Raw genomic sequence first — 27,268 nt, 5'->3', positions numbered from 1 at the left:
AAAAAATTTTACATTTAATTTTTAAATTAAATTTAAATTTAAATTAAAAAAATAATTTAATTAAATTTAAAAATTTAAAAAGATGTTTTAAATATGTGGCATGCCAATGTATTGGATAGAGAATTGATCTTGGAGTCAGAAAACCTCAGTTCAAGTACTGCCATAGAAACATCTAAAATTTTTCACAAGTTATTTAACTTCGCTATGTCCTCAGCGCAATTCCAAATAAGACTGGGCTGAAGAGAAAATGCTCCCTTATATAAAGAGAGGAAGTTGTCCTCTACCTCTTCTAAGTAGAAACTTTCTATCTTGGATCCTTTATAATCTTTAACCCTAACAATATATACACTCTATAGATTTCTTATTATTTCTATTTTTTATATTGTTCTTTTTATTTAAAAATAAAATTTTTGTGAATAGGGATTACTTGTAGTTATATCCTCAGTGTCTAGCACATAATAAACACATTAAATGATTATTTGAATTATTATTTCATATGAACAATAGAATGGGCCCAGAATGAAAAAGGAGGAGAACAGGCTCAACTGCACTTGGTAATTTGTAAAAGTGTTCTTCAAATTCTCTAGGTTAGACCCCGTATAAAAGATAACATGCAGGAAATGCATCATCAGCAAAAACAACAACAAAAACTGGGCTGGTTGTGTAGAGATGCCTAGAAGCTGGATAATGGTCTTAAGACCTAAACAAAAGAGTCTAGAAAACTGAATAGCCGCTCTATGGAGAAGTTGGTGTGAGAACATGGAATAGAATGCTGTAGCATATGTGGAAGATGTGCATAGACTAGAACTGGAACACATAAGAGGGAGCATAAAATTAAATGAGACCTCTCACGGATACTCTAAAGTATTAACAAACAGGAACTAGTTCAGGGAAGCTGAAGATCAAATGAAAGAACTGGGAGAAATTTACTCTGAAGACAAAAGTCTGAGGAGCTATAATAGCTGACTTTACATTCTAATGAGATTTGTAGGAGAGAAAGATTTAGGCTTAATATATGGAGGAAAAAAAACAAAAAACAAAAAACTTCTCAATTAAAAAAAAAAAAAAAAAAAAAAAGCTGTTCCCAAAGTAGGTACCTTGGGAGTAAGTGGGTTTCCCATTAATGAAAGCATTTCCAAATGAAAATATTCACAATTAAGGATATTATAGACAGGATACCTATTTAAGCTCAGGCTGGTTTAGAGAATCAAAGATCTTTTCCAATAGATTCTACAAAAATTCTCCAGAAGACTAACTCAATATACTCAAACCATGCTGGTAAATCCCCAAATACCTCTTTAGATAAATCAATCATTTAGTTAAAAACCACCAGTTTGTTATACATTTACTTAATAGTGATAGTCAAAGTAAGAAAGGAGTAGGAAATATGGGATCTAGTTGGATTTTGTTGGGGGGAAATATTTATTAAAACTTTAAGAGTCTGTTTAAATATACTTCCATTTATTTTTATAAACCAGCCTGAACTTAAATTTTTTTTTCTTATGTTACTCAAAAATCTTTATTTGTAGGAGAAAGAGATGAGAACAGACATATGATAGTAAAGAATAGGAGACTTAAGAGAAATCTAAGAATTACTTTTCTTTTTTAAACTAATATGACAAATCATATTCTCTAGGAAGAAAATACAAATATTCAAATTTTAAAAACCAGTATTAAAAAGAACAAGTTTGTATCTTACTTTTACAGTTTCTACATCTCCAGCCTTTGCAGCTTCCAGCAACTGTCTATCTGCATCTGAATTACTCAATGGGAGCCCCTCTAAAAAGAAGAAAAAATACTTAATTTCTATGTGGAGCATAAGTATAATTGATCATTGTCTCTACTTAGGTCTTTTTTTTTGCCTTTCTTCCAGCAGGTAAGGTTTAGAGAGGACTATGGTAAATGACAACTTCAATGGTATTAATTTAAATTCCCTACATACCTAGATATTATATGATTATGTGAGAAAAAAAGTGATTGTGTGTAATTTGGACAATCACAGATTATATGGTAAATGGAGGCTTATTTTATAACCTGGCTAGGATAATATAAATTATCTCATTAAAAAGTGGGACTAGTATTGTCAAGTATATCTTCTTTCCTTTTTTCTCTATGAACAATATTGTGTTACTTTCATGAAACTTTGGCATTTCAGTAAGTTTCATATATGATATATAGTTAAATCAAATGGGTCAGTCTCATAGTTTAACAGTCAAGCCACAATTATGTATTATGCAACCTCCCCACATTTATTTAGATATTATGCAAGGGGAATTAGGTGAAGGACAGACCATTTGTTCTTTTCATACTGAAGATGAAAAGATTTGGAATCTAGGTAACTACATCTTTATGGTATATGGCATATTATGGCCCATGGTATATCAGAGCAGGATATAACTGAAAAGAATACGCTCTTTTAAGTTGTTTCAAATAAACAATGGAGGTGTAACTTAGATCCTAGCAAGGCTCCCTAGCAGTAACAACGATTTAGGAGTAGTACAATGTGTTTCTAAAAGGATAAGAGAGTCACTCTAAACTGCATCCCATGGGAATGAAACCAAAACAACTATATTTGTTTCTTGTAAGTAGAGCCTAAATTTGTGGAAAGTAATACTTTTATCTTAAATACCCTTAGGAAACCTTTTTGAAATTCATGGCAATGAGCCTTAACTGACTACTTTTCTGTCATATATTTTAAGTAGAAACCTGATCTTATTATTTAAATAAGTTAATACAAATCTATTTGTTAGTCAATTATTTATATAATGTTTAGTAAATGGCAAGGCATTGTGCTGCGTGCTATACCTCTTTCATATATGCTATGAATTATTGTTATATTCTACAGATACAAAATAGAGTGAAGAAAGACCTGCCATTGTTTAGATTAAGACAATATTTATCAAAATTGCTGCTCAACTCAATCCTAATAAGCTTTAAGAATTAAAAATTGGTTATTCATCTAAGCAACCAACTTAGCACCTAAGAAGATATGGCCATTAAATATACTGATCTAGTTAGAAAATAGATAGAAAAACTCAGGAAATGTCTTGTCTACGTCTATATTTAACAACTAAAAGACAACACGGACTCATTTAAAAATCTAGATATACTTTCTTTTTAAAGGTCATATGATATACTTTTATTTCATACCTTGAAGAAGTTGTTGCACATTTTCATTTCCCATCTGTAAAGCTGTGAAGCCTTGAAGAGATACAATTGAAGGGTCACATCCATAGCTTAAGAGAAGTCTGCATGTCTGCAAATGACCACAGTGTGCAGCTCTATGGAGAGAAGTCTGACCAAGATTATCTAAAGCATTAACCTTAAAAAAGCAGAAAAGATTTTACTGAGATTATAGCATGACAAAAAAAATAAAATAATTTATTTATTCATAATCAATTCTAAGCTGCTTCTTTATTAAGAAGTCTTACATACCTTTAATAACAAATTTAAAAAAACTGATTTGTAGCAAGATTTCATCAATGCACAAATTTGAACTATAGAAATACAAATAATTCTCTATTTAGCATTTTTTTTTTAAACAAAAATACTTTGTTTTAGCTTGCCCCAGGTTGTTCTATGTAATTATATTCGGTAACACTATTAATTATGTGATCTGTATTTTGTGGGAGAATGGGGAGATAATTATGTAAAAGAAACAAATAAAGTCTATGAATGAGCTCAAGTCACTAGGATATTCTGAGAAATCAGTCAACTATTTTATGTAATACAAGGTCAATTGGTTGCTGATCACAAGTATATCTCAAAGATCTTCAGATGAGACTACAACATAGTACACAATACACAGTATAAAATATAATAATAACAATCATTCCCAAATGAAAATTTGAATTGGATATCCTTTCATTCTGTCTTCAATAAATTTTAATCATCAAATATATTGATACTTTAGTAAGCCAACTACTTTAAAAGTGACCATCAAAAATATAGGACAAGATGAAATAGATATTAACTTCATGTAGTTAATTATAGAAGAAATAGGTTAGGGACTTATTTCTACAGTACTTATTTCTTTGGGAATATTTTAATATTAGAGCAGGCAGATTTTGGGGGAAGATTTCAATACAAGCTCGTTTGCCAACAGAGGTAAATTCTAGATGGGTGGTCTGTTATCCCTTCTAATGTGAAGTAATGATCTATAAACAGTACAACAATTTATCTATTATTATTTTAAAAGGTTATGGGACATAAACAATTATTTTAGGTCTTAAAAGGACAAAAACATAGCTATTTGCATATCACATGTCTATCAAAACAAAATTTCCCTGAAATGGATAGTTAATCTAACGTTAGTGATAATATTCTGACTACAACCACCTTCATATCTTCTCTTATAATTAGGCCTCCAAACCTCCCTTCTTCGACTACTGTAATAGCTATTTTTGCCTTTTTGTCTCTCTGTAGGAAGTAGCTTGGATAGTATTGTCTGAATAATCTTAAGCAGCACTGTGGGATAGTGAAAAAAAATCCTCCCACTGGAATTGGAGTCAGGCGGGGCTAGTCAAAATCCCACAGCTAGACTTTTAATGGCTTCAACTCAGCTGCCCCCTCCTCTATGAGGCCTTGATGTTCCCTGATGATGGAACTCTCCTTCCACCCCTGAAATGACATTGTGTTAATTTATCCATGTACATGTTATTTCCTTCTTGTGTAAATTTAAGTTTAGAGGTAAGAACTCATAGTTTCCATGTATTTTCAGCAAAGGGTATGATTCCTAGCATTTAGAAAATCCCTTAAGAAATGTGTCTTAAAATTAATTTGATTGAAAGAGATACCTTTGCTTCATGCTTCACCACTACTTCAACAACATCATTATGAGCTTTTTCAGATGCCACATGCAGAGGAGTCAAGAATCTTTAAAGGGAAAAAAAAGTCAGTGAATGCACTTGCCAGAAAACCCCATCTGATTTATTTCTGAAAATAGACTTACTCTTTTGTTTTTTCATTGATGTTTGCTCCTTTTCTTAGTAATAGTTCACAGACTTGTTTTCTCTTGGGATAGGGAGATGCAGCAGCACAGTGCTAAAAAATTAAAATTGGAACATAATCAAGGATAAAAATTAATTACATTATCATTTAAATGTGTTTTCAATCAATGTTAAAGGAGTTCTTTGATTTATCACTGTGTTCAGTATTTGATTTAAAACTGCCCGAAATTTTACTCTCAACATTCTATTTGGTAGAAATGAATAAGGATAAAAAAAAAAAAAAACCTTTAAAAATTACATTAGGCTAACTTTAGCTACTTGATATTATGGCCTGTTTTTCCTATTTCCTTCATATCTGGGGAGAATTATTATGACAGAGATTACTATCACATATGGCTATGACTATGACCAACATTCTTTTTTAGACTGTTATGATATATTGGATATAAAAAGATAAAAAGAAACAAAAAAAATATTTCTCCCAAGTTTGGGATAACCTATATGCTAGACATCATAACTGCTTTTCTAGGAAGTTAAGTTTTATAGAACTTATATTCCTGGCTCTAACAGTGGATGCAGACTGGGAATCTCAGAACAGGTGCCTGGCTAGTCACATTCTAGATGGTGCTAGAAATAGCCTGTCCTTTGGGGTCTGAAGTCAGAAAGAAAGAGAGGGGTTATGTGAATATAAAGGTTATACAGCTATAAAACCCCAAGTTTTTATACTGGGAAATTGCAAGTCAGTTTATATAGTGGGCATCACTGTATCCTGAAATACATGGTACTCACACTGATCTAAAAGTTTAGAAACAAAGTCATTTCATGGGATTCTAATGTAAGTTAATAGCTAACTCCAAACAAATAAACAAACAAAAAACCAAAATGCACTTGAAAAATGTTTTAAAATGCTTATAAAACATGGCCAAGGAGGAAATTTCTAATAAAATTACAATACATCAAGCATAAATGACAAAATAACCAATGTTTAATGTATAAAGCTTCAAAGGTTTGGGGTTAGAGCCAATGAAAACTATACTGTATTATGCTTAGTTCAGTATTTTGAATCACTATTCTTAAAAAAAACAAAACAAAACAAAATAAAATAAAACATATATTTGAATTATTACCAATGCTGTTTCATGAGTTTGGGGATGCTTGAAATTCACTATCTCTAGAGAGAGATGTTTTTTGATTCGAGCAACATCAGCTTCTCTTGCAGCCTGCAGCAATGAATGGCCTTTGAATTCATCTAGAAGAAAATCATAAGAGTTTGAAAGAAAACTATGAAACTTTTTTTTTTAAAAAGTGAAAGTAGATATTTATTATTTTCCTTAAAATTACTTTTCATGCCGTAACAAACACTTGGGAAATGTCTCTAAGAGTGCCCCAAATCCACAAAAAAAGAAGATCAATAATTATCTATCACATGAATACATCCCCCCCCCCCCCCCGAAATCAGTTTAATTCCAACCTAGCTCTATGAGAAGCTTTTTCCTTTTACCAGGCTTGGAAAAGTTCAAAACATGCCGGTTCAAAGAATCCTGAAACTCTCTAAAGTATTTTTGGTTAAAGAAAGAGAATATATCAATAATATTTTGACCTCTTTACCAAGAAATATAGAAAAATTAAAAAATACTTTTGTTCTCTTTAATCAACAGGTAACTTTGCAGGAACCAATCAACTTGTCCAGGCTCCTGTTTTGTGCTACCACAGGAACTGACAGTGAGTTTTGATCTTTCACTAACGTGTGAAGAATTCAACTTTTTAGTATTCACTGATAGGTGAAGAGAGCATAACCTACTAATACCTGTCAGTTTTGTCAGTTCCTATGGGGAGCAAAAAACAAGGGCTTCTCCCAGAAACCACCAAATGATTAAAGAAAAAAAGTAGCACTATCTCAAGGTTCACCATAATTCAATTTCAATATTGTAAAATTTCAAATTAGTAAATGTAGACTTTTAAAATCACTGTCTTGTATTATTCCCAGAGCTTTAGGGTATATGTAAGCATTCCAAATATATAAACCATCTGATTTATCAACCTATACTGTACCTAAACATGAACATAAACTTCAGTGATGAGGAATGACACATAAAGGTTTCAGAACTATTTTTATAAATGCTAAACAAAATTATAAAAGTAGTTCACAAAATAACCACGATTTAGAATTGGAAGGGACTTTAACAAGGTTGTCCAATTCCCTCGTTTTACAGGTGAAAGTTTAGGTGAATTTGCCAAGTCACAAAGGTTTGAAGAAAGAGTTAGGATTCAAACCTAAAGCCTCTGACTTCAATTTTATATTCAAAATAAAATAACTTACAAATATGATTTGAAACAAATTGAAGAAATTGTTTTAATCATAAAATTTTCATCATCTCCAACTAAAGGAAAATCCTAGATGCCTATATATTATCATATTAAAATATATTAGAAGCAAACAATTTTAGCAAAATCACAAACATCTTGTTTTAAGATTCATCAATATATACTTACAAGCTAATCTTTCTTTTAGCTGAGGTGTGGGAGCCAAATCAATGGCACTTTTATTGTGACAATTTAGCAGGGTGGGATCTGCACCATAACTTAGCAGAAGAGAACACACTTCAACTCTATTCTTAGATGCTGCTTCATGTAAAGGTGTAAACTGCCACAAATCCATTGCATTCACACAAGCACCATGCTAGAAATAAAGCACATATTTAACATTTAGTTTTAAATGGAAGTTATGGTTATCAGTACTGTAAAACATTTTTATATACAGATAGTTAAAAATTTTAAATAGGCTATTTTAAAGAACTTTTAAGTTGATCACTTAGAAATGAAAACACCTTTTCCATAAAAATGACATCATCACAAAGATTCCATTAATCCAAAAATGTTACTTAACTGAGAAAATAGCACATGCGAGCATTTATGTATATGTGTGTGTGTGTGTGTGAGAGAGAGAGAAAGACAGAGATTTAAAATCAGCAAATCTCAAAAGTTGAAAAAGACCTTAAGAAGTCATTCAATCCAACCTTCTATCTAATGTAATATTCCTAGCCACAATATTTCTAATTCTAATCGACTGAATTGATATTCTGCTTGCATATCTCCATGAGGTTATATTGTTGTTGGACAGCTCTAGTTATAAGAAAGTTACACATATTAAGCTAAATCTATATCCTTTGTTTCTTTTGTTCTCAGGGACAAAAAGATCCATCAAATATTCTTCCTCTTTTTAAAAATTCTTTTTTTTATATTAATTGTATAATTATAACTTTTTTTGACAATACATATGCATAGGTAATAATTTTTTTTTTATTACAACATTATCCCTTGTACTCCCTTCTGTTCCAAATTTTTCCCCTCCTTCCCTCCACCCCCTCCCCTAGATGGCAGGCATTCCCATACATATTAAATATACTTCCTCTTCAATATGAGTGTTCTTGAAAGTATTTTGAAGATGGAGAACATGTCTCCTTTAAGTCATCTCTTCTTCAGGTTATATACACTCTGTAAAACCCATACCTTTAACCATTCATCATGATATCATCTGTGTGCCCTTCTTTTGATAGATGCCAATATATCACTTAAATAAATGTGACATCTTAAAAAATATGGCTGATGAAGTAAGGGAAGTAATTAAGTAGGATGAAGGGATATGTGCAAATCAGGGCAGGGAAGAGATATGGGGAAACTGTGAAACTAGTCCTTTAATCTTCAAAAGATGAGGATAGTTATTCAGATGCCCACCATGGATTCTACAACCTCCAGCAATATAATCAAAGGATTTTAAAACTGGAAAAATTCTTAGTGGTCATCTTATTCAACTTCTTCTATTTACAGATGAAACTGATGGCCAAAGAAGTGATGTAACTTGCCTGAGACCACAGAAAAGCCAAGATTTGAATCTAGATCTTGACTCTCAACCAATACTTTAGTCATTTTTTTCACAGATGCTCTACATACAGAATAGTTGTAAGTCATGGACTATTTTTACTTCACAATAATCTGCATGATTAAATAAAAACCCAAAAGTTCATCTTTAAAAATATTAAATAAAATTTATCCATAATTTTTAAAAGCACAATCACTGATTTTTCTTAATGATTATGGATTTCAATAAGGAAAGTTTTAAAAATATATATTAGGAGTTCTGAAACTTGAACTACTGTCACAAATTATAAAGCCATTTAATTTGCTGATCACATGATGGCATTTCCTTCTTTGACTTAAATCATGACTTTTATATGTAACATATATGTGTATATATACATGTATTTGTGTGTGTATTAAATTATAACCTGAAAACTTAAATATAGTCAGTTGTGTACCCAACTAATTACTTTTTTTAGAAATGAATTTGGGTAGCTATTCTCTATCCCCCATATTAAATTTAAAATTTTACAAATTATGACTATAGGACAAGAGGATACCCCAAAAGACAGAAAAATTTGGGTTTAAGTCCTGCCGCTGATATAATGTCTATGAATCACTTAATCTTTCAGTGACTCAGGCAAGCAAGACAAAAACTAGTCATACAAAATACAAAAATGAGTTTGAGAGACAAAGGAACTAACCTTCACCAGAAGTTCTGTTACTTCATAATGACCATAGGAACAGGCATTGTGTAGCGGCACCAGATCTCTTAAGATTTTAAAGAAATATCTGTTGTTACATACATCCTGTTTCATACATTTATGTTAATCTAATAAAATTTTACAGTATATTTTATCCTAAGTACCATAAGAGGAAAATTGCAGAAGCAAGATTATTTTTGAATGACTAGAGACATTCAAAATCAACTCATTTTGAAAGAGAGTTTACATAAAATAAATGCCAAATCTACTTAATAAACTTATAAAAATATTTAGAAGCCACTCAGGTTTTATTTTGATGGTCTAAAAAAATAAGCTCTCTTGATAAGAGTATCCTTCTAATGATTATCTTAAATCATAACTAATTAATGATCATAATGATTCTGAATGGCTCCAAGTGATCCTCTCTCTGCTTGGGTAGGGTCTAGTTGGCTTTAATGACAGGCCTTCACCTACTGTTTCTTGATATGAATTAATAAAATTTCATACGTATTATTAAAAAAGAAAGTTTCAAACATTGGGCCCATCAAACTTATGTGAAATTCTATTAGGTGAAAAGAAAACTAACTGCTACAAGACATATCAATTACAATAGAAGGAGACTCACAGAAAATACATAGAAGGCTGCAAGCAAAGGCTAGGAAAATAGATTATGAAATTCTAGCCCATTTATCCAAAATAAGTTAATATGTGTAAAAGAACTTTATAAAAACCATAGAGCATTATATAAATGCTAATGCTAATAATAATAGGCTTTTATGAAATATATAAAAAAGAAAGAGATAATTTCCTAATATAAACATAACCAAAAGGTCATAACACCAGCACTCAAGGCTTTGTATAACCTTGTTCTTTCATGTTTTATATTGCACCACTCTCATGATAATTCTTTTCCAACCAATATATAAAACTCACAACTTTCCAAACATTTCTGGCTCTGAACCATTGCTCAATATTATTTTTCCTCACAAGAAATACTGTCACCTTCCCTTTGTTGCTATTCTAAGACCTATCCTTACTCAACGTCAAGCTCAAAATTCAGCTGTTAGTTTTTAGTGACTACTGACTGATTTAAACTATAGCACTTTTGATTATGCTTTACTCACTTGGCACTAATCATATGCCACCTTATATTGATTACATACCTTTTAACTTACACATTAGTTCCTGGAGTAGATTATAAGCTCCTCAAGGAGTTTCTTATTTTATTTTATTTCACTATATATTTACCATAATATCTTGTAGGTAGTAACCAACTCTTCATATTGAAAAATTTTTAATAACTGTTATAAACCCTAAAAAATATATTTATGAAACTTTTTATTCATGGAGCAAGCTCAAAAAACAAAATAAACTGCAACTAGCTTTCAATTTCAAGAAATTTAATATTTAAAATCACACCCTGAAAAATTATAAACAACCTAGTATAACAACAGATGAATAGCTGAACTTAAATGTTCAAGATGATGGAACAGTATAATGTAATAAGAATAAAGACACAAAATATTATAATATAATGAAGAAAGCTTAACCAGAAGATTGGTACACATAATATCCTTGTTCCAAGAAAAAGAAATATAACCTTACAGTGTGGAAGACATACACATACAGGCAATGTAAGGGTCAGGAAGAGGGAAAACTAAAAAAGCACTATGAATAAAGATATTGGAATTTCATTTTTAAAAGTACAAATAGTTGCATTTTTAAATTAAATTAAATTTATTTTTATTTTATTTTATTTTTTTTTTAAATTCCCTGCATAAAACACCTAAACATGTTTTTATTCTAATAGCAAATTAAAACTTACCCTTTGTCTTTAGCATGTACATCAGCTCCATGTTGTAATAACAGCTGCACAATCTTAACTCTATTGTATCCTGCTGCTAAATGTAACGGAGTTGACTGAAATAGTAAATTAGATTAATCATTGTTAATCTATCAAAATAATAATATTAGATAAACCAAACAAACAAGAGTAAAATATAAGAAACTTAATATCAACAAAGACAAAGTAGAAGAGTTTTCACAATTGTACTTAAGTTAAATAAGATATACCAAAGCCATAAGTTAAAATACAGGGTAAAAGGTATACAATACTTGAAAAGTCCAATCAAGTAAATAGCTGTTTAACAAACTAGTTTTACAAATTAGGTTTTAAAAAGTCTGTTAGAAATACTATATGCACTAAGGAAGTTTCCCATTAACTTTTTTGTTAAAGTAGACAAATCAATGCCAAATACTGGCAGTGTCACTAATTTTGTTAGAATTTTATGCATGGCCTTGGTATTTTGTTTAAACACAAATCTCTACTCTGCTGAAACTGGTTTAAATTTTTAACCATAAGATGAACATGTTTGTCAAAAACAACTTATTTTATTGCAAATGAAAAAACAAGTAATTTATATATGGAAATACCTTTCTGCCATCACTTGCATGACAATTGACATTTAATGGTGTAAGAAGGGCCATCATTTTTTCCTCATTGCCACTCCTATAACAGAAGATACTTTAGTAATTTATATACTTTGTGAAATGTTAACTTCACATATTATACAAACATCTGTAGGGGAAAAAAATCTATTTTTTTCAAAGTTGAATTTAAAAAAAAAGTTCTAACAATGTTAAATCACATATATTTATTTTATCTTACCTAGCACTTTCCAAGAGTTCATCCTTCTTATATTCACCTGCAAAAAATGAGGAAGTTACTAATTTTCTTGCAGAAGCTTTTTATTGAGACAAAGTTATTGAACAGAAAAAAAAAAAAAAAAAACCCAAACCCAAACAACAACAACAACCCCAAAAACTAATTGTAGTCTTGATGGCAACATTTCCTCATTTACCTATATCACTTATCCAGCAGTCTTAGAGACTTAATGTCCTCTCTAAGAAGCAAGCAATAAGAAACTTAGCTGTCCAAGGATATATATCACAAAGTGTAAATTTTATTTATAGAGGTTCCCTTTTAGGTTTAGATAGTCTATTTAATCTTATTTATTAAGTTTTAATAAGCTTTATCACAAGAAAATGAGGATAGGATAAAGAGTTACTAATAGGAAATGACACATAACAAGAAGAGATAGCAGATATCTATGTAAAAAAAGAAAGTGATAATAAGCAGATCCCCATAACATGGTAGTTTAAGATTATTCTACAGAAGGATAAACAACATTATATGTCCCCAAAGTCCCTAAGGAAATCACTAAATTATAATAAGTAGAAAAAGTAACTTATATTCACTATAAAAGGCTCATAAGTTATCTTCCTGCCCACACTACCTTATCTAAGACCACACTATTAGAACCTGTTCAATATATAACACATTTTAGAAAGAATTCCATTAAATTTTTTTTAAGAAGTCCTTAAAAGAATACGTTTCAGTTTTTGGAAAAAGTAACTTAATTGGAATAGCTTATTTTCTGACTGTGTTACCAAAAATGAGAATTTTCTTATAATAAAAAAATGCCTTGAGTAAGAGTAATACTTGAAGAATGTGTGTGTGCATGTATGTGTGTGTGTGTGTGTGTATTCACACATAATTTTTTTTTTGCATGAGGTGGCAAGGATATAAACATAACAAATTTAAAAGTAAAATATATTATTGCCTCTTTCAGAAAAGAATTACATATTATAACCACCAGTATAGTATAATATAGTTTAAGATTGTATAGGTATTACAATATATTAAAAGTGTAGATAAGCTCATTAATTCTTTTGGGGGTAGGGTGAGGACCAAGGACATATGCACTCAGCATTATGGAAAAGCATTGATTGGGCTTGGAAGTCAGAAAGACATGGGTTCTAACTCTTGCCCCATACTAGCTTGACCATTTTGGATGCTTAACTACATTAAATCTTAAGTTTCTTTACTTTGTTAATTTTTCTTAATTTTTTTCACTCACAAAAATTTTTTATGTAATCCCAGATATATAGGCATATAATCAACCATTTACTGATAATAAATCATAAATTTATTTTAAGACAATTCTTTCCTATATGTAATTTTACTATTTATTAAAGATAAAAACAAATTTGCATACTAAAGAAATAATTTGCTTGTTTATTTTTACATAAAGTATTAAATCTTGGCAGAACATTATGCTTTTTATTGCTACCAAATTTTTCATGATCCCCACCACATTCAGTTATGCATCCTTACATGAGGGATGCTACCCAACATTTAAGAAGCTTTGATTTAAACAATGTGGTTAATAATACTTGCTTTATATATCTCCTAGGGCTATTGTTAAAATGAGATAATATATGGTACTTCTTTACAATACATTCATGTGCCAGGTAGTATTAAGAGGGGGGGAGGGACTAGTGAAGACTTAGTTCTTTTTGTTCATTTGAAATATCAGAATAGACCAATGCCTTACCAGTCAATACTGCTTTTGCAGATGGGTCTGCCAAATCCAATGCTGTCCTTCCATCTGTATTACGGATGGTTGGTTCAGCTCCATGCTGCAAGAGGACTGCAAAGTAGCAGATATGTTTTTCTAATGAGAAGAACTTAATGATTTTGCATTCAGAAATTAATACTTTCAAAAGATCTGGACCAGGCAAAGTTCTGCAGATCCTCAAAGGTTCTTTAACTTAATGACATTATAAACACCACACTTATTTATTATGCTTAACATATTAAATATCTATGAACAGACATGTAGTCTATTTATCTATTAAATTACACTTTTAATATTACACATTACAATATTATACATTATACATAATAAATTATACATCATATAAAAAGACAAGAACTCTAAAAAGGTTGATTACTACCTAAAATCCAAATATTACTATATAAAATTATCTCTCATCTACAAACCAGATATATCGAGCAAAATCTGCCTATAAATTAAATTTCTCAAATTGATCCTAATTTCACAATACAACTATATTTTGACAGAAAAAAGCTGGCCTTATAGTAAAGATTCTATTTGTGATGCAGTATTTATATCTTTCATTAACTGAAAATCGTTATGTTGTTGAAAATTCTTTAAGATATTCAGAATGGTATAGTTAATGTAGAAAAGGAAAGATAAGCCCAGTTAGCCAAATCCCCCAATAGACCTTATAAACAAATTGAAGCGCTTCATACTTCCTAAATTATCTTATATAAACTAGTCTGATGTCCTCAGGACATACTGTTCATAAAATATAATGACATGGAATGCTTTTCAGTTATTCTTTAACTGTAGCTTGGGTGCTTGATTCCAACAAGCTAGTTTTATCTTCTAGCCCTAAAAGTTTCAGTCATGTGTATAAATGGAACATTTTCTTCTAGGTCCAAGTTTCCTGGTATCTCCCTCTTGTTACCAGTCACTTAATTCAGACAGGTTCAGTGAAACAAAAAGCAAAGTGAGGGAAGCTCTCAAATGGAGAACAACAGCAACAGAGAGACCACTCACAAAAAGAAGTTCCCATTACTTACCAACAGTACACCTACACAGTCTTGCTATTCATTCTTTTGAAATATCTTATCTCTCTCACTTTAGGTCTTTGTATCCCCATAGAGCCTGGCACATAGAAGGCATTTAATAAATGCTTGTAGATTGGCTTTCTTTCTTTATTTCTTTCTCCCCCACCCATTTCCAGAACCCTTACTTAAGCTTTCAGCATCTTTTATTGCTTTCACTAAAATTCAGTCTGGCAAAATTTAAACATAACAAATAAATCCTGAATGAGGATTCTTCAAAGAAGTAAAGGATTACAAAAGAAAAGGAAAGAATTACCTATGCAAACATCAATCTTTCCTTTAATTGCAGCTTCATGCAAAGGAGTATAATTCCAATTATCCCGAGCATTTGGATCTGCACCATGTCGCAAGAGAAGATTCACAACTTCAGCATGACCAAAGGAGCAGGCGTTATGGAGAGGAATAAGACCCCCGTCATCACGAGCTTGGACATTAGCGCCATTTTGTAACAAATATTCAACTACATCTTTCCGACCAAAACCTAGGAGAAAAGAACATGAATAAATCTTTAGATGCTATATCCAAAATAAAATTCTCAAAATGCTGACTTATTTGAAAACTTATTTTTTAACACTTATGTCAATATACTTTTAAAAATATCCATTTTTGACTTCTTGCCAAGACAGCTGCTTGAATGGGAGGCAGACGGCCAGTTCTCACAGACCTACTTTAGCAAAACTCAAACTCCTACCAAACAGAGTAATGATAAAGAAACTCAATGAAAAAAATATAGTAACTTACTTCTCTTGCTCCTGAAGTGCCTAACAGGTCACAGGAAAGAGGTAGCCCTAACTAACCCTCTTTCCCCTGTTCCTCCTCCAAAAGCTATCATTAGTCCAACTCAAAGCCAGAGACAACCAGGGACATGTAATTGGAGCCTGCAAGGCTCCCTTTCCACAGGCAGTAACAGCACAAAGCTGCCCTGAAAAAGCCCCAGGATAATAATAATAATAAAAACTAACTCTTATGATAGAAATGTTTAAAGGGTCTTATTGCAGAATAGGTTCATACTAGGATACCCCAAGACCAAGGGCATCCTGAGTTGCCAGACAAGGGCCTGAAGACATGACACTTTGAAGCTCAAAGATGCAGGAAGTCCAAACTTCAGGAGGTGAAGGTCGGTTCAAGTACACAGAGCAAGATTAAACTCTAGCTTATACTCCATCTAAAAAGTCAGCAAGAAGTAGATCTTGGACCTTTCAAAAAGCCACAATTTAGGAATTAAAGTTGGAGATAAATAAATCAGAAAACAGTATTAAAAATTAATTCAAATCTAGATAGCTCCCAATTCCATGAAAACCTCAAGTAGCTTTAAAAATTGGAGAGTAAGTACATAAGAAGAGAAAGTCAATCAATAAATATTTATTTAATATCTATTAGGCACTGTGCTATGCATTGGAATTACAAAGAAAAAATTAAAACAGTTTCTGCTCTCAAAGAGCTCAGGCTAACAAGAAGAGATAATGTGCAAATGGCCATACACAAACAAGATATACATAGGATAAACTGAAGATAAAACACCAGAGGGAAGGTGGTAGTATTAAGGGAGATGAGGAAAGGTTTCCTGTAGATGACGAAATTTTAACTACTAGAAAAAGATGAAGAAGACTATTGCAGAAATAGGGCATACCCAATGAAAACTCACGGAGTCAGAATATGGAATGTGTTATTAGAGCAAATAAAACAGCAAATTCGGTGCCACTATACTGCAAAGCACATTGTAGGTTGGGAAGAGGGAGGGAAGTATAAAGGATTTTATATTTGATCATAGATAGATGATGATAGGATTTATTAGGAATTGACAGAGTAGGAAAATCAGAGCTGTGTTTGACAGCTGAACTAAGCATGAAATAGACTTGTGAAAGGGAGACAAAGCAGCAGGCTATTGCAATAGTCCAAGTATGAGGTAATGAAGGCTTACATCAGGATAATATCAGAGGACAGAAAGGGCACATGACAGATATTACTGAGGTAAAGGTGACAGGCTTTGGCAATAGTCTGAATAGAAGATGCAAGAGACAATAAAGAATATAGAATGACACCTGAGTTTTGAGCTTGAGGGACTGGAAAGAAGATGGTGCCCTCAATGATAATAGAGAAATTAGGAAAATGCAAAGGATTTTGGGAAAGATAATCAGTTTTGAACATGTTGAATTTAAGATGTCCAATGCTCATTTTGGAGGCATTAGTCTTAGAGAGCAATAGAAGTTAGGGCTTGATAAGCAGATTTAAGGGTTATCACCATAGAGATTATAACTGATTTCCTGGGAATTTATAAGGCCAACAAGTAATACAGTATAAAGGGAGAAGAGAAGAGAGTCTAGTCTAGGACAAAGCCAAGTAAGACACCCACAGTCAGTGGACTCGACCTGGATAAAGATCTTGCAAAGAAGACAGGGAAGGAGCAGGTCAGGCAGAAAGAGATCCAGGAGAGAATAGTATCATGAAAATTTAGAGTGCCTATAGATTAGAGAAAGATCAAGAATGAAGTAGATTGAGAAAGGCCATTGGATTTGAAGATTAAGACATTAGTAATTTTGGAGAGAGCAGTTTCAGTCGAATTGATGACATGAGAAACCAGACTAGATAGAGAAGAGAGTAACAGAAAAGGAAGGGGAGGCACTTATTGTAGATAGCATTCTCAGGGAGTTTAACCATAAAAAAGAGAAGAAATAAAGAATAATCACCAGTGGGAATAGATGGATCAAGTGAGGCTTTTTTTTTCTTTTTTCTTGAGAATAGGGAAAGTGAAGGCATATTTGTAGGCCGTAAGAAAACACCCAGGAGGAACACTGGGAAATGAGTGTAAACTGTGAGCATTGTTTTTTTTTTTTTTTTTTTTTTTTTTTTTGTTTGTTTTGTTTTGTTTTTCTCCCCAGGTTATTTTTACCTTCCGAATCCAATTCTTCCTTTGCAACAACAACAACCAAATTTGGTTCTGCACATATATATTGTATCTAGGATATACTATAAGATATTTAATATGTATGGGAATGCCTGCCATCAAGGGGAGGAGGTAGAGGGAAGGAGGGGAAAAACTTGGAACAGAAGGGAGTACAAGGGATAATGTTGTAAAAAAAAAAAAAAAAATTACCTATGCATATGTACTGTCAAAGAAAATGTTATAATTATAAAAATTAATTAAAAAAAAAAAAAAAAGAAAAGAAAACACCCAGGAGATAGGGAAAGATAGAAGATAAATAAAAAAGTGGTGATAAGAGAGGAGGCAAGAGAAAATGGAAACACCCCCCCCCCAAAAAAAAAGATCATTTGTTCATGTAGAGGGATTTGCCTTGGCATGGACGAAAGCCAATTCATTATAGGAGATGGCTGGAGATAGTGGCAGAGAATGTGCCAAACATTACTGAAATAATGGAATCCCTGAAAACTAGAAAAGCCAAACAGAAACCATTGACTTCATAAAACAGTAAGAAATATTAAAATCAAGATTGAAAAAAATGTAAGATATCTGAAACCAAAACAATTTATCCTGTACACAGGCCAACAAAAAATAAATTTTGGAAAAAAAAGAAAAGAGCATAGATGCTATATTTTAAGAAATCATAAATGAAAACTGCTTAGATTTATTGGAAGTAGAGGGGAAAAGTGAAAATAGAAAAAGTTTGCTAGTCATTAAGTAGGGGAGAAGGACAGGACCCAAAAAAGAAAAAGCCTCAGAAATATCAGTCAAAATATAGCACTCTGGATAAAAGAAAGAAAAACAAGAACACAACAAAACAAGATCCAAATATCTAGAATAAAAGCAGTTGAAGTTCCAAAAGACTAGTCGGGATCACATAAGACCTGAAAGCTACTACTAACAATGAGAGAAAATATTGGTATACAATATTTCAAAAGACAAAAGGTAAAAGTTTTAGAACAAGAATGATTTAAACAGAAAGTAAGCTTACTCCTACCAGAGAGGAAAATTGATCTCTGGTAATCCAAGACTTTTAACATTTCTAATTAAAACACCACAGGTATGTAGGAACTCTGAAATATAAACACAAGAATTTGAAGATAAATTTATTTGAGCAACTGGAAGGAATTATGATAATGTAGTGCTAAATTCTAAAAAAGGAGAGACATAAATCCTATTAGAACATTAATGTCTTTGTTAGGTACTAAAGGAGTTAAATGAAAAACACAGTATTCTTGAAAAAGGGATTGGTTCTATTCTGAGGATTTGAAAGATAAAAAAGAAAAGGTAAGGCAAAGAGAATATGAGTACAAAGGGGGAAAGAGGGAGTGGAACTTACTATTCTTGTAATTAGGGTGCATGACAAGTGTATACAAACATAGAAGAGGGGCATCAGGGCATCAGATGAACTTCACTTACTTGAAATAGGCAGATGAATATGGAAGATACATGCAAAAGTTTGATATGGAAATACACCAAAACAACAGGAAAACAAGCAAGGAAGGGAGGAGGAATGCTTTTACTAGGGAGGAAAATGCAGGCTTCTTGATCTTGAAGGGAAGGGAAAAGGGGAAGAGTGAGCAAAGGACTATTATTTTAAAACATGGGGAGTGGCAGAAGAAACTGTGGCATGTGAACATAATATAATATTATTGCATTGCAAGAAATGAGGTTAAGTGCAAAGAATCTTGGGTAGTAGTATGAGCTGACAAAGTGAAATGAGAAGAATTAGTGGAAAAATTTATACAAGGACAAACACTGAAAAGAGAAACTTAAAGAGAAAGATTTAAGAATTCATCAATATAATAACCAATCACATCCCTAAAGAATCTAAGATGAAGCATGTTACCTAATTCCTGACAGATAGGTGAAAGATATAAGATAAAAGTTATACTTTTAGATTGGGTTACTATTTTGATTGTTTTACTTGGTTTCTTCTTTTTCAATGAATAGAGAGGAATGACAATGGAGAGGAAGAGTTAGAGATAATGATATTAAAGATAAAGTGATATTAAAGATTAAAAAAAAGGAGAGAACAAAAATATTGTATTCTTGTCATTAGGATGTATGAGAAGTATATACAAACATTGAGGATGAGCATCAGGGCATCTGATGAATTTCACTTACCTGAAATAGATTCACTTTTTAAAAAATGAATGTAAGCAAGTAGAAATTCAGAAGAAAACATAAACCAAGCAATTTGAAAGTTTTAAAGTAAATGCCGAACTTCATATATATGTATCCCCCCCACACAGAGTAAAGTGATATTAAATGAGAGAATCATAGTTTTATTAAGAATCCACTTTTTATTTTTATCACTAATATGGAAACTCTTTTTGATGTTTAAAGTTCAGAATAAAAACATTAAAAATATTTACTTTTGCATTTTTCATCATAAATTAGATTATGTTCTTTGAAGTCCCTGTGGTTGTCATGCTGCCACTTCATGAACAAACTATCCATAACACTGAATATGCGTATGGGTGACTAGTTTCCATCCTTCTTTAGCTCTAAGAACATCTGGAATCAGGGGGCGATTGGTCACCTTGTTAAAACATCCTTTGTGTGACTAATGAATATCAATCCAGACCGTATCTCCAAGTACATCTAGTCTAATCCATACCTGAATAAATCTGCCTTATAATATATCTGTTAAGTGATTCTCCTTCTTACAGAAGTAGTCTATTTCATTTTTGGACTTTTAATTCTTTGAGTTTTATCCTTATATTGAGTTTAGGTTTGCCTTTCTACAAATTCTATCCATTGCTTTTAGAGACAAGCAGAACAGTCTACTTTCTCTTACACATTTAAAACAAAACAATTTCCTTCTTATTCATAAGATTGTTATTTTTATTAACACATTTTACTTAAAAACAGCTTCTACCACCCATTACAAAGTCCTATGTCTTTTAATGTACAAAGGTTATAAAATGAGTTCAATATACATGTTATCAGGAAAAACTGTCAATATTTATTCTAAATTGTCAATACTAATGCTAATTACAGATACTGGAGGAAAAAAACTCATAGTATTTGATGCATCTTCTATTTTCTATCTCTACATTCTTTCTCTTGGGAAAGAATAGCTGATATTTCATAGTGCTTCAAGGTTTGCAAGATATTTTTACATAGACTGCTTCTATTTTCACCATTTTAAAGATGAAGAAACTGACTTTTCAAAGGTTAAGGGATTTGACCATAGCATAGCTAAAGTCCAACATAGTATCTGAATCTAGGTCTTATAGACTAGATTATTTGTTATATCATGCTGTACCTCTGATATTATCTAATCCCAATAGATTAAATTCTCTCCATGAGGGGGATCCCAAATATACACAACCAGTTTTCTCCTAAATTCCATTTCTACACTATCCATGATGTGATGATTATTTCCACCTGGATATTCCATGTCAACTTCAACAAGTCAAAATCAAACTTACTCTTTTTCTTATTATTTTTTTTTTTAATCTGAAAACATGGTTTGTTCTACCAGTAGAAAATAAAGATATTCATATTTGTCTCTCCAGCACCTAGCATGATGTCTGGCACAAAACTGGAACTTAAAACCTTTCAATCAACAAGCATTTATTAAGCTGCTAGGTGGAGCAGCAAATAAGAGTGAATATCTGAGTTCAATTTTAGAGTCAATTGACCTCTGTTTGCCTTAAAAACCCATCTGTAAAACAGACATAATAATAGTACTTTTCTTCTAGACTTGTTAGGATAAATTATGATAACATTTGTAAAGTGCTCTTCAAACCTTTTAGTTCTAAGCTTAGTTAATCAATCAATAAATATACCAGGCACTGTGACAAGCATTACTGATACAAGTAAAGACAAAAGACAATCCTTGTTCTTTCTGGGACAACATGCAAAAGTGCTCTTCAAATCTTTTAGTTCTAAGCTTAGTTAATCAATCAATAAATATACCAGGCACTGTGACAAGCATTACTGATACAAGTAAAGACAAAAGACAATCCTTGTTCTTTCTGGGACAACATGCAAAGAATTACATACACATAAGATTATAGACACACACACACACATACATGATAATCAGCAGAGGTAAGTCACTAGCATTAAAGCTATTCAAAGCCAAGTTCTCTGACTATACTTCTGCACACAATGCCAGAATTTCAGGAAGGTTTTATATGAAAAAGAAATGTTACTGTGGATAAGACAGAAACAATGTAGACTAAATGATAAGATGGAGAAAAGTGGACTAAATGAAAGGAATATGATAGATTTGAAGCAACTTGAGAAGTAAACCTGGAGGGAATTCTTTAATAGAGGCACCAAACTGCCATTTAGCTGATCATTCTGGTAGAGTAGATGGAAGTGAATCTAGAGAGAAGTAACAGTTTGTAGAACATGAAAAAAGTCTTCTGTACAATGTAGAATTTAGGCTGAGTCTTGAAGTAAGCAAGGAAAATTAAAAGGTAGAAGTGAGGAAGATGACCATTCCAGGTACAAGGGATGGCTGGCCACTGTAAAGATGCAAAAACAGGAATCATAAGTGAGGAACACTGCATTGAGGAACATTAACATGGATGGATCATAGAGTATGTGGAAATGAATAAAATATTGAAAAAGTAGGAAAGATCAAGTTGTGAAGAGATTTAAAGGTCAAAAAAGACTTTAAATTTGATCTTCAAAAAGATAGTGAGTCACTGGAATTTAATAAGGATGTTATGTTTTGTTTATACAGACCTGTGCTTTATGAAAATCACTCTGACAGATGGCTTGGGGTAGAAAATCTTGGTACAGGTAGACTAATTAAAAAACTATTGACTTAATCCAGGTGAGCAGTGATAAGGCTATATGAGTAGAGATATGTTTAAATGAGATATAAATGTCAAGATCTGATAAGGTCAGAATATATGGGGTTAAGAATGAAGAACAAGTATGGAATATTATTGTTCTGTAAGAAATGACCATCAGGATGAATACAGAGAGGCTTGGAGAGACTTACATGAACTGATGCTGAGTGAAATGAGCAGAACCAGAAGATCATTATACACTTCAACAACTATACTATATGAGGATGTATTCTGATGGAAGTGAATATCCTCAACACAGAGAAGACCTAATCCAATTCCAATTGATCAATGATGGACAGAATCAGCTATACTCAGAGAATAAACACTGGGAAATGAGTGCAAACTGTTAGCATTTTTTTGTTTTTCTTCCCAGGTTATTTTTACCTTCCGAATCCAATTCTTCCTTTGCAACAACAACAACAAAATTCGGTTCTGCACATATATATTGTACCTAGGATATACTATAAGATATTTAATATGTATGGGAATGCCTGCCATCTAGGGGAGGGGATGGAGGGAAGGAGGGGAAAATTTGGAACAGAAGGGAGTACAAGGGATAATGTTGTAAAAAATTACCTATGCATATGTACTGTCAAAAATGTTATAATTATAAAATTAATAAAAAAAGAATGAAGAATAAGGATGACAGAAGTTGTAACCCTGGGTAATGTAAAGATAGTAATAAGGAAAGTTTAAAAGGGTAGAAGGGGGTTGGTAGATGAATAAAGTTCTATTTTAAATATATCGAGCTTGAGATACCTATATAACACCCAGAATGAATTATCCAAAAGGAGAGACATTTAATTTCTCCCTTTACTTGTCTTCGCTATTTCTGTTACTGGCACTATTATCTCCCCATTCACCCCAGTTGATAACCTATCATGCTTGATTAATTCTCTCATTTTAATGATCTTAATAATTTGATAAATCTTGTTTGTCTTCAAAATAACTCTGGTATCTGTTCATTTTTCTCCATTCATATGTATATGATGTAGTAATACACTAAATCAGGGCCTTCTTATCACCTGCCTTGATTCAATTTTACAAGTCCTCACCATGTGTTAGAAAGTACAGATACAGAACCAAAAATTAAACAGAAAGCAATATAAGCAGGGATTAATTAAATCTATCATGACAGCAAAATAAGCTACAGCATATTTATGACCATGTCACTTTCACGACTCCCTATGGCCTCTAGTATAAAATAAAATTTCAGCCTGACATTTACATCCCTACACAATTCTATTCTAACCTGCCTTTTTAGTTTTACTTCAGAGTTTTCTTTTACCAAATTGAATGACTAGGTAATCTTTGAACCTAGCCTTTCATTTTTTTTTTTTTTAACTAGGGATATGATACACATCCTTATGAATGTACACAGTCAATCCCCCATGCCTTAAATGTGCTCCTTTAGCTCTCAGAATTCTTATCTTTCTTCAAGAATTACTGCAATTGCCACCTCCTTTTTAAAGCCCCCATTCGTAATATTCTCTCTCTCTCCAAATTACTGTGTGTGTGTGTGTGTGTGTGTGTGTGTGTAGACATAAACACATGTGAGGGATACATACTGGTGCATATGAATACTAGCATAGTACCTTTCATACTATATGAATAAAAATAGCATTTATTAAGCACTTGCTAATATGCAAAGCATTGGGCTTTAGAAACAAAAAACTAGGACAATTTCTATTCTTGAGGAGCTCATTTTCTAATGGAGGAGGCAAAGATACAGTAAGGTTTAGCCATAGGGACCTGATAGATAGGCTTATTGAAAAACTGCGCTCCTCTGATCCTTAAAAGAATCCTATAAGGTTATCTCTGTAACCTTGGACAAATCATTGAACTTTTCCAGAGCCTCATTTGTAAAACTGAGGTAACAACTTCACCTGCTCCGCTAAAATTGTTACCTAAATCAGAATATAAGTATCAGTTATTTTTTTATTGAAGCTTTTTATTTTCAAAACATATGCAAGGATAATTTTTCAACACTGATCCTTACAAAACTTCATGTTCCAATCCTCCCAATCAGATGGCAAGTAATCCAATATACGTAAATCGAATATAGGCATACATATTTATACAATTATATTGATGCGCAAGAAAAATCTGATCAAAAAGGAAGAAAAATGAGAAAATAAAATTCAAGCAAATAACAACAAAAGAAGTGAAAATATTATGCTGTAATCCACACTCAGTTCCCATACTCCTTTCTCTGGGTGTAGATCTGGCTCTCATCATTAGAAAATTGTTGGAACTGCCTGAACATCTCTCATTGTTAAGAAGAGCCATGTCTATCAGAATTGATCATCGTTATAATCTTGCTGTTACCATGTACAATGATTTCTTGGTTCTGCTCATTTCACTTAGCATCAGTTCCTGTAAGTCTGTCCAGGCCTCTCAGAAATCTCCTGCTGATCATTTCTTATTGAACAATAATATTTCATAACATTAACAATTATTTTAACATTAATAATATCAGTGATTGATTTTATATACAGAAGGCTAACAAGAAAAACTAATTAATTTTGTTTCATTAAAAGTTATTTCAATGACTTATCATTTGACAATATCCCCCTGTGTAGTTATTAGTATATAATGACAAATTTAAATTCTGACCTTCAGAAATAAGTAAAACTAAAAAAAAATGATAATTTTTTATTTTTCAAAATATATGTAAAGATAGTTTTCAACATTCATTCTTGCAAAATCTTGTGTTTCAAATTTTTCTTCCTTCTTCCTCTCCTTCCCCTCTTCCCTAGACAGCAAGTAATTCAATATAGGTTAAACATATGCAATTCTTCTAAACATATTTCCACATTTATTAGATCAAAAGGGTAAAAAAAAAAAGAGAAAAAGATAAAAGCAAGCAAGGAAGCAACAGCAACAACAAAGGTAAAAATATGCTGTATCCATCCACATTCAATCTCCACAGTCCTCTTTCTGGATGTGGATGGCTCTTTACATCACATCTATTGAAATGGTCTTGAATCACCTCATTGTTGAAATTGACTGAAATGAGTCACGTCATCATAGTTGATCATCACATAATCTTTTTTTTTTTTTTTTATTATAGCTTTTTATTTACAAGACATATACATGGACAATTTTTCATCATTGACCCTTGAAAAAGCTTCTGTTCCAACTTTTCCCCTCCTTCCCCCCCACTCCCTCCCCCAGATGGCAGGTAGACCAATACATGTTAAATATCTATTTTGCTTAACAAGAAGAATTGGACTTTGAAATAATGTACATTTAACCTGAGGAGATCAAAAATGCAAGTGGACAAAAACAGAGGGATTAGAAATGCTATGTAGTGGGGTTCACACTCATTTCTCAGAGTTCTTTTGCTGGGTGTAGCTGGTTCTATTCATTATTGAACAAGTGGAACTGATTTGGTTCATCTCATTGTTGAAGAAAGAGACATCCATCAGAATGAACATCACATAATCTTATTGTTGCTGTGCACAATGTTCTCTTAGTTCTACTTACTTCAATCAACATCAGTTCATGTAAGTCCAGGCTTTTCTGAAATCACTCTGCTCATCATTTCCTATAGAGCAATAATATTCCATAACATTCATATACCATAACTTATTCAGCCAGTCCCTAACTGATGGGAATCCACTCAGTTTCCAGTTCCTTGCTACTTCAAAAAGACTGCTACAAATATTTTTGCACATGTAGGTCCTTTTTTCTTTTTATGATTTCTTTTGGATACAGACCCAGTAGAGATACTGATGGATCAAAGAATGTGCAGTGTGATGGCCATCTAGGCACGAAACTGAAAATCTGTAAGAAAATCTATTATCTAATCCTTATCCATAGAAAAAACTATGAAGACTGAATTCAGATCAAAGCATCCTATTTTCATCTTTTTGTTTTGTTTTTTCTTTCTTGTGATTTTTCACTTTTGCTCTGATTTTTCTTTCCCAACATAATATGAAAATATGTTAAAATGATAGTACACATACAACCTACTGTTTGCTGTCCTGGAGACTGGGGGGGGCACGCATAAGAAAGAAAAAATTTTGTAACTCAAAATCTTACAAAAACGAAGGTTGAAAACTATTTTTTACATGTAATTAGAAAAACAAAATACTATTTAAAAATAGAAAATATATCTAAAGCTTCATTGACTCAATAGATATTCCCAAGAGGTAAAAGATCATTTAATTTTTGGGAAATATGATCACCAAAAATTTTATTTATCTTTGAAAATCATAAGTCTAAAATAAACACATAGGAAAAAACTGTGCCAATTTTTGTGACTGATGAATTTTATTAAAGCTGCAAATCTGGAAACATTTAGACCTTACACATAATATGGGGCCCAGTGGAGAGGTGTATGTCTACTATATTTACTCTTTAGTTAATATAAAAATACAATGTTGTTCAACAAACATTTACTAAATGTCTGTGTAAGAACAAAAACAAAAACAAAAACAAAAACAAAAAACCAAACAGTTTTGGCCCTTGAGAAGCTGAGTTTTTATTTTGGGCAAGGAGATAAACAATTCCAA

At 32.0% G+C, this 27,268-nt stretch overlaps 1 protein-coding gene across 1 annotated transcript in view; it reads right to left on the bottom strand.

Moving 5' to 3' along the window:
* Nucleotides 1-27,268, bottom strand: part of TNKS2 (tankyrase 2) — a 61,115-nt gene that overhangs the window by 25,110 nt on the left and 8,737 nt on the right. The window contains exons 2-13 of the mRNA XM_074295861.1: nt 15,265-15,489; nt 13,909-14,004; nt 12,180-12,216; nt 11,945-12,020; nt 11,337-11,431; nt 9,512-9,578; nt 7,443-7,629; nt 6,077-6,198; nt 4,952-5,043; nt 4,797-4,875; nt 3,151-3,322; nt 1,700-1,779 (exon numbers count right to left, since the gene is read on the bottom strand). Coding sequence (XP_074151962.1) covers nt 1,700-1,779; nt 3,151-3,322; nt 4,797-4,875; nt 4,952-5,043; nt 6,077-6,198; nt 7,443-7,629; nt 9,512-9,578; nt 11,337-11,431; nt 11,945-12,020; nt 12,180-12,216; nt 13,909-14,004; nt 15,265-15,489 — 1,328 coding nt within the window. The remainder of the gene's footprint in view (nt 1-1,699; nt 1,780-3,150; nt 3,323-4,796; nt 4,876-4,951; nt 5,044-6,076; nt 6,199-7,442; nt 7,630-9,511; nt 9,579-11,336; nt 11,432-11,944; nt 12,021-12,179; nt 12,217-13,908; nt 14,005-15,264; nt 15,490-27,268) is intronic.

The sequence above is a fragment of the Sminthopsis crassicaudata genome, chromosome 2, assembly GCF_048593235.1.
Source record: "Sminthopsis crassicaudata isolate SCR6 chromosome 2, ASM4859323v1, whole genome shotgun sequence".
NCBI lineage: Eukaryota > Metazoa > Chordata > Mammalia > Dasyuromorphia > Dasyuridae > Sminthopsis > Sminthopsis crassicaudata.
The sequence above is the reverse complement of the archived record's forward strand: the minus strand, read 5'-3'. Positions and strand labels throughout refer to the sequence as shown.